Source organism: Rhincodon typus, chromosome 10 (assembly GCF_021869965.1).
Source record: "Rhincodon typus isolate 14 chromosome 10, sRhiTyp1.1, whole genome shotgun sequence".
In the NCBI taxonomy this organism is placed as follows: Eukaryota; Metazoa; Chordata; class Chondrichthyes; order Orectolobiformes; family Rhincodontidae; genus Rhincodon; species Rhincodon typus.
Window position 1 is genome coordinate 79921186 of NC_063341.1, and position 9313 is coordinate 79930498.

At 43.3% G+C, this 9313-nt stretch overlaps 1 protein-coding gene across 1 annotated transcript in view; it reads left to right on the forward strand.

Moving 5' to 3' along the window:
• LOC109919134 (leucine-rich repeat and IQ domain-containing protein 3-like) overlaps positions 1–5827 on the forward strand; it is a 33315-nt gene extending 27488 nt beyond the window's left edge. Inside the window, exons 7-8 of the mRNA XM_048602232.1 lie at positions 368–515; positions 4966–5827. Of these exons, the coding sequence (XP_048458189.1) occupies positions 368–515; positions 4966–5735 (918 nt within the window). The 3' untranslated portion in view covers positions 5736–5827. The remainder of the gene's footprint in view (positions 1–367; positions 516–4965) is intronic.
• Positions 5828–9313: the final 3486 nt, after the last annotated feature.

Below are 9313 nucleotides of genomic sequence, written 5' to 3' on the forward strand. Positions count from 1 at the left end.
TCCAGTGACTCTTCTACAGAATTGAGCCTCAACCGTTAACTCTGCTTTCTCTCCACAGATGCTGCCTAACCTACTGAGTTTCTCCTGCAACCTCTGTTGTAAATACCTATCGGGTTCACTGATTTCCTTTAGGGAAGGAAGTCTGCCATCCTTACCTGGACTGGCCTACCTGTGACTCCAGATGCACAGCAATGTGGTTAACTCTTCGCCATTATCTAAAATGGCCCAGTGATCTACTCAAGGGTCATTAGGGATAAGCAATAAATGCTGGCTTGCCCAGTGATAGCCATATCCCATGAAAGATTAGAAATAACAAGCAGTTATGTATTTAAGTATCTTTTATTCTCATTGTGTTTTGTTTATGTAGGATCGGTGTGAAGCCAACGAAATAACCTCTGGCATTTACCCAAGTATTGCACGGTGGAACAGATGGAACTCTCCAAACCTTAAGTCAAATAAAAGCAGCATTTTAAGACGTAGATTCCTGAGAAAGCCAGATTTTGCCCCTCAACCAGGTAAGGTTGATCAGTGTATGAACACAAATTATCCAGGATGTTTAAAGACTCTTCCCAATGACCTTGGGTGAATGTCACGGACTATGAGCTCAGAGTAGACAAGTGCAACTTGCTCTATGCATTTAACCACGAAAGGTTGGACAGTTTACAGCTTGATCTAACACCATAGCTGAAACCCCTGGCCACATCACCCATTACTTCATGCCAATCATAGCACTCAATTACCCAGAAAACCATAAGATGTAGGAGCAGGTGCAGGCCATTCAGCCCATGGAGACTACTCCATCATTCAATGAGATCATGGCTGATTTGGTAATCCTCAACTCCACTTTCTTGCCTTTTGCCCATAACCCTTGATTCCATTATTGATTAAAAATTTGTCTCTCTCAGCCTTGAATATACTTCATGACCCACCTTATAAGCCTACAGATTCATTACCCTTTGAAAGAAGAAATGCCTCCTTATCTCTAATAAAAACTGAAAGAACTACGGATGCAGACTCTTTTTGTCATCCTCACCACTTGCCTTCCCATCTGTTTTTGTGTCATTTGCCAACTTGGCTACTGTGGTCCCTTTCCCTGCATCCAAGTCATTACTAGATACTCTAAATAACTGTGACCCCAGCACTCATCCCTGTAGCATTACACTAGTTATAGGTTACCATCCTGAAAATGCCCCTTTATCCAAACTCTCTGTTTTCTATTGGATAGCCAATCTATACTAATATTCTACCTCAACACCTTGGGCTCTTTCTTAATAGGTAGCCTTCGGTGCAGCATCTTATTGGATGTCTTTTTGAAATCCAAATGTATTATATCTTCTTGATCCCCTTTATCTATCCTCACAGAATTCTAATACATTGGTCAGGCATGATTTCCCCTTCGTGAAGCCATGTTGACTCTGCTTGATTGTACTATATATATTTGAAGTGCACTGCTATTACATCCTGTAAATTGGATAGACTGTAACATTTTGCCAAGAACAGAAGTTAAGATAACTAGCCTGATCTTGCCTCCCTTGTTTTTTGAATAAGGATGTTAAATGGCAGTTTTTCATCATCTGATACATTTCCAGAATGTAAGGATTCTTGCAAGTTTATTATCAATGTATCCGCTATCTCGTTGGCTACTTCCTTTAATATCCTTGGATGCCTCCCATCAGGTCCAGGGGACTTACCAGTCTTTTGCCCCATTAGTTTCTCTAGTAGCTTTCCTCTTGGTATTTCAACACTTTGTAGAAAAATACTATCTCTCTGCTGAGGTACTGGCTTACTTCACACTGTGCCTGTGGATAACCCCTTTCTCCTTCTTTGTGTCCCTTTCTGCCCGAAAGAAGGTTCTTCCTTCCAAGATTCAGCAGGGAGATGACGTTGTGTCAAATTACTTCATAAAAGGAAAGAGGAGTAAGAGATCAGGAATCCTAGTGATTTTCACCCTCAACAAATAGGCGATCCTGCCTAGTCAACTCTAGTTGTCCTCACCCTTGGTCCCTTGATTATTCTGTACTTTGGAATGCTACTAGTGTCCTCTACCATGAAGACTAATGCATTTATTCAACTCCTATGCAATTTCCTGTTCCCCATTATTAATTTTCCCACCTCATTCTCTAACGAGCTTATGTTCAATTTGGCATCGCTTATCCTTTTTACATCTTTGAAGAAGCTGTTAATGTCCTGCTAATTTATCACCAAAGTTTATCTTGTCCATTTTTTTTGGTCATCTTTTGTTAGTTGTTATAACTTTTTCCAATCCTCTGGTTTACTGATCTTGGCCACATTATGTGTTTATTTCTTTCAATTTGATGCTATCATAAAATTACTTGGATAACAGAGGGATTTATAGATAGGTTAAATGAGTGGGCAAAGGTCTGGCAGATGGAGTACAATGTTGGTTAATATGAGTCATCCATTTTAGAACAAAAGAACAAAAGAGAAGTGCATCACAGGAACAGGGCCTTCAGCTTTCCAAGTCAATGCCAAATACCATGCCCTGACTAAACTAAAAAAAAACCTTCTGCCCTTATTCGGTCCGTATCCCTCTATTCCCTCCCTCTTCATGTAACTGTCCAGATGCCTCATAAATGTCACCAACATGCCTGTTTCTGGCAATGCGTTCCAGGTTCCTACCACTTTTTGCATGAAAAATCTCTTGCACAACTCCCTTAAACTTTCCCCCTCTCACCTTGAACCTGTGCCCCCTTGTAATTGAAACTTCAATCCTGGGAAAAAACCCTGTCACTATCCAGCCTATCTATGCCTCTCATAATTTTGCAGACCTCTATCAGATTTCCTCTCAGCCGCCATCTTTCCAGTGAAAACAATCCTAGTCGTTTTAACCTTTCCTCAAAGCCAATGTCCTGGAGACCAGACAACATCCTGGTGAATCTTCGCTGTACTCTGTCCAAAGCTTCCACATCCTTCTGTCCTTCTGGCAGTGTGGTGACCAAAACTGCACACAATACTCCAAATGCGGTCTAACAAGGGTTTTATATCGCTGCAACATGTTTTGCCAACTCTTGTACTCCATGCAATCACCTTGGCTACCTGTGTTGCCACTTTCAGGGAACTGTGGACCTGTACACCCGGATCTGTCTGAATGTTAATGTTCCTAAGGGTTCTGCCATTTACAGTGCAATTCACACCTAAATTTGATCCTCCAAAATGCATCACCTCACATTTGTCGGGATTAAACTCCATCTGCCATTTCTGTGCCTAAGTCTCCAATCTATCCATATCCTGTTGTATCCTTTCACAATGATCAGCACCGTCAGCAACTCCACCAATCTTCACGTCATCGGCAAACTTAATAATCAGACCATGCACATTTTCCTCCAGATCATTTATATATACTACAAACAACAGAGGACCTAAAACCGATCTTGGGGAATACCACTAGTTAACGGCCTCCATTCTGAAAAACATCGTTCCACCGCTACCCTGTGTCTTCTATGACCAAGCCATTTTTGTATCCATCTAGCCAGCCCACCCTGAATCCCATGTGATTGTAGTTTTTGTACCAATCTGCCATGTGGGACTTTATCAAATACGTTACTAAAGTCCATATAAACTACATCCACAGCCCTCCCCTCATTAATTATCTTTGTTACCTCTTCAAAAAATTCAATCAGGTTGGTGCGACATGACCTTCCCCATACAAAACCATGCTGCCTGTCACTAACTAGTCCATTTTCTTCCAAATGTGCATATATCCTGTCCCTGAGTATCTTTTCCAAGAGCTTCCTCACCACAGATGTCAGACTCACCAGCCTACAATTTCCTGGATTATCCCTGCTTCCTTTCTTAAACAAGGGAACAACATTGGGTAATCTCCACTCTTCTGGAACCTTGCCTGTGGTCAAAGAGGATGTGAAGATATCTGCTAATACCCCAGCTATTTCTTCCCTTGGTAGGAATCACAGCAAAATGGACTGTTATTTAAATGGTAAAAATTTGCAGCATGCCGCTGTGCAGAGGGACCTGGGTATCCTTGTGCATGAATCACAACAATTTGGTTTGCAGGTGCAGCAGGTAATTAAGGAGGCAGATGGAATATTGTCCTTCATTGCAAGAGTTTAAAAATAGGGAGGTTATATTACAGTTGTATAGGGTGCTGGTGAGGCCACACCTGGAGTACTGTGTACAGTTTTGGCCTCCTTACTTGAGAAGGGATGAACTGGCACTAGAGGGGATGCAGAGGAGGTTCACTAGGTTGATTCCAGAGATGAGAGGGTTGGCTTATGAGGAGAGATGGGCAACTTGTTGGCTCAGTGGTTAACATTACTGCGTCACAGCACCAGAGACCCGGGTCTGATTCCACCCTTGGTCTGTGTGGAGTTTGCACATTCTCCCCATATTTGCGTGGGTTTCCTCCAGATGCTCGGGTTTCCTCCCACATTTCAAAAATGTGAAGGTTAGGTGAATTGGCCATTGCTAAATTGACCATAGTTTCCAGGGATGTGCAGGCTAGGTGGGTTAGCCATGGTAATTGCAGGAATACAGGGAGATGGTGGTTTAGGGGGGTGTTGTCTGGGTGGACTTGAAGGGCTGAATAGCCTGATTCCACTCTGTGTGGATTCTGTTCAATGACATTGAGTGGATTGGGGCTATACTCATTGGAATTTAGCAGAAAATGTTGTAGGGAGTGAGATATCTGATAGAAACATTGAAAATCATCAAGGGAATGGAACAGATAGAAGCAGGGAGGTTGCTTTCGCTGGCGGATGAAACTAGAACAAGGGGGTATAGTCTCAAAATAAGGGGGAGGAGATTTAGGACTGAATTGAGGAGGGAACTCATATTCTATGATGTCCAGCTGGCTGACCTCATTACAGGATTCATTACAGGTAGGATTCAAACCCAAGTCCTGAGAGCATTACCTGTATCTCTTGTTTAATAGTCTAGCCACAATGCCACAAGATCATAATATCCCCTGTGTTCTCTCCTTTGCAATAGGGATATTTGTACTGGAGTCTTTGACAAATGAAGAGAAAAAACAGGAGATTGATAAAGAAGGCAAGGAAAAGGCTTACGAAGATGCCAGTGGGAGCATGAAGCCTTTTCGAGTGATCCACCAACCAGATGCTGTACGTGAAATGCTGCTCTCTCGTTTGGCATCTGGTGCAGATGTCCGTCAAGGCATTCAGAAGATCCATGAGATGCTACGGAACAAACCACAGCGCAAATTTACCTACCGGCCACCAATAGGCCTGGACATGAGGCTGTATGCCAAAACCCGTGGCAGCATCTCGCTGGCTCCATTCGTGGCCATTCAGAAAGCTTATAGCAAGAGAGAGAAAGAAATGAAGCATCAGCTACTTATTGATGAGACCCGCAAGCTGAAAGCAGCTGAAGACCAATTGAGGAGCAACCTTCTCCTGAAGACCCTCAATAAAAGTTACGAGCCCCTCCAACAATATGAGCAGGATCAGATGCGAGGGGAACAGATCCTACTGCGACGCAATCTAGATGAAGCAGAGTTGTTGGCATTCATTCGCCACAACAACTATCTGTTCCTCACTGAGAAGCGTCGCCTAGAATTGGAGCACCAGTTAGTCACAAAATTTAACTGCAGCTACACCATGTTGTCAGAGTCTGAGCTGAAACGTCAGATCAAGGAAAAGAATGAAAATGTCCGACAACAGAAAGTTAACTTGACACAGGGCATCAAGAAGAAAGCAAACCAGCTGAAGAAAGAAATCAGAGACTTCATGACGTACCAGTGAGGTCACAGCCATCATCTCATAATGCCCATGAATCTATCTCAAAGAGCTTGTTGAGACAAATTGTCAATTGCTTCCAGTTTACTTTGGAAGCCAAAAAGGACGTGTGCGCTCAATGTCCAAAAGTTCAGGTGGTTAGAAAGCCACTAGAGGGACATAGTTTGGGTCTTCATATGTATCAGAGAGATGGGTCCTGTCTCCATATAGATCAGTTAGCACAGGTCGTGTCCCTGTATATATCACAGAGCACAGGTCCTTTCTCTGCATAGAGCAGTTAGTACATGTCCTGTCCCCATGTTATAGATCTCAGATTCTGACAAATGGAGCAGCAATGGCAGGGGTTTCTGGGGATAATTCAGGAGGACAGCAGGAATTTATCCCAAGGAAGATGAAACATATTCAGGGGAGGATGAGGCAACCGTGGCTGATAAGAGAGGTCGCACATGCAAAGGGAAAAACATACAATGTGGCAAAGATCAGGAGGAAGCTTTAAAAACCAGTAGAGGACAACTAAAAATGCATTAAGGGGGACAAGATGAAATATGAGAGTAAGATAGCTAGTAATATAAAAGAAGATTGCAATTTTTTTTTTAGATTTAATGTCACAGCGTAATAACAGAATGGAAACAGGCCCTTCGGCCCAAGCTGGTCCATGCTGACCTTTATAAAAGGTAAGAGAGAGGCAAGAGTGGACATTGGACTGCTAGAAAAGGAGGCTGGAGAAGTAGTAATGGGGAACAAAGAAATGGCAGAGGAACTGAATAGGTACTTTGCATCAGTCTTCATGGTGGAAGACTCCAGCAGTATACCAGAACTTCAAGAGAGTCAGGGGCAGAGGTGAGTGTAGTGGCCGTCACGAAGGGGAAGGCGCTGGGGAAGCTGCAAGGTCAGAGATGGATAAATGACCCAGACCGGATGGACTACATCCTAGGGATTCTGACAGGGATAGCTGAGGAGATTGTGGAGGCATTGGTGGTGATCTTTCAGGAATCATTGGAGTCAGGAAGGGTCCCAGAGGACTGGAAAATGGCTAATGTAACACACCCTGTTTAAGAAGGGAGAGAGCAGAGATGGGAAATTATAGGGCAGTTAGCTTGACCTCAGTCTTTGGGAAGATTTTACAATCCATTAGTCAGGCTGAGATTACAGAGTACTTGGAATGGCATGATAAAATAGGCTGTGACAGCTGATGCTTGACAAATATGTTGGAATTCTTTGTGGAGGTATTGAGCAAGTTAGACATGGGAGAGCCAATGGTCATAATCTATTTGGATATCCAGAAGGCCTTTGACAAGGTGCTGCACAGGAGGCTGCTAAATAAGATGAGAGCCCATGGTGTTAGGGCAAGGTACTGGCATGGATAGAGGATTGGCTGACTGGCAGAAGGCAGGGGCTGGGAATAATGGAATCTTTTTTAGGATGGCAGCGGTGTTCCGCACGGGTCAGTATTGGGACCACAACTATTCACGTTATATGTTAACATCAGGACAAAGGAACTGAGAGTATTGCAGATTACACAAAAAATAGGTGGAGGGGCAGGTAGTGTTGAGGAAGGAGGGAGGCTGTGGAAGGACTTGGACAGTCTAGGAGAATGGGAAAAGAAGTGGTAAAATGGGAGATGGAATAGTCATAGAATCCCTACAGTGTGCAAACAGGCCATTTGGCTCATCAAGTCCACACAGCCCCTCTGAAGAGCACCCCACCCAGACCCACCAATTCAGTGGAAGAAAGTGTGAGGTTATGTACTTTGGTACTGGAAACATGGCCTATTTTGTAAATGGGGAAAGGCTTCAGAAATCTGAAGTACAAAGGGACTTTGGTGTCCCAGTTCAGAATTGTCTTAAGGTTAATAAACAGATTCAGTGGCAGTTAGGAAAGCAAGTAAGACCAAAAGATAAAGGAGCAGAATTAGGCCATTCAGCCCATTGAGCCTGCTCCACTATTTGATCATGGCTGTTATGTTTCTCAACCCCATTTTCTCGCATTCTCTCCATAACAGTTGATCTCCTTAATTAATCAAGAGCATATCTATCTCTGTCTTAAAGACACTCAGTGACTTGGCCTCCACAGCCCTCAGTGACAATGAGTTCCACAGATTCATCACCCACTGGCTGAAGAAATTCCTTCTCACCTCCGTCCTAAAGGATCGTCCCTTCAATCTGAGGCTGTGCCCTTGGTTCCTACTCTCTCCTACTAGTGGAAACATCTTCTCCACATTCAGTCTATCCAGACTTCTCAGTATTCTATAAGTTTCAATCGGATCCCCTCTCATCCTTCTAATCTCCATCAAGTACAGACCCAGAGTCCTCAACTGCTCCTCATGTGACAAGGCCTTGATCCCCTGGATCATTCTTGTGAACCTCCCCTGGATCCTCTCCAACACCAGCAAATCCTTCCCTAGATAACAGGGCCCAAAGCTGCTCAGAACATTCCAAATGTGGCCTGACCAGAGCCATATACAGCCTCAGCAATACATCCCTGCTCTTGTATTCTAGCCCTCTTAAAATGAATACTAACATTGCATTAGAAGAGGTCCAGAGGAGGTTTACAAGCATGATCCTGGAGATGAGGAGAAATTTCTTCAGCCAGAGGATGGTGATCTGTGAAATTTATTGCCACAGAGAGCTGTGGAAGTCTAGTCATTGCGTGTATTTAAGACAGAGGTAGATAGATTCTTGATTGGGAATGGGATCATGTGCTTCAAGAGGATATTCTTAAGGGGTCAACAAATGAGGCCATATGATTAGAACTGAGAAACAAGAAGGGGAAGGTCACTCTGATGGGACTGTATTATGGACCCCCAAATAGCCAGCAGGTACTAGAGGAGCAGATATGTAGAGAGGGTTACAGGGACCAAACAGGATAATTGGGTTGAGAAACATTTCAGTCATGATTGAATGGTGGAGCAGACTCGAAGGGCTGAATGGCTTAGTTCTACTCCTATATCTAATGGTCTTATAGATCAGTGAGTACAGTTTCCATCTCCATACGGATCAATGGAGACAGGTCCTATCTCAATTTTGATCGGTGAGTACAGGCCCTTTCTCCATATAGACTGGCTATGCATAGTTCCTGTGTCCAGGGAAATCACAAAGGCATGTTCCAAAGCCTGTCACACCTGGGACGGGGTGTCCGATTGTGATCTTCACACAAGTAAATAACATAAAGGCTCAGCAAAACGTCTGGCAAGGATCGACAGAAATAGTGCTGAGAAGTTTTATTGATCAGGAAATACTGAATAGTTATGGGCTCTGCTTAATTCAAGAGAAGGCTGAAAGATAATCCCAATAGAGACCTTTAAAAGAATGGGAGGATTTAATTGGATAGGCATGGAATAAATGTTTCCACTTATGGAACGACTAGAACTAAAGATCATAAATATTATAGTCACTAATAGATCCAAAAGGATGACCATTGTAAATAGTGAGCCAATTATAAGCGAGCAGCAATCGTTATTGTAATAAGCAGCTGTTGATGTGCAGAGGGAATTTGATTAGAACGCAGACCTCTATTAATGTGAGTGCTGTATTTGACTCTAAGGGTGATCTCATTTTTCTCCCTCCTCAAGGCAATTGACAATG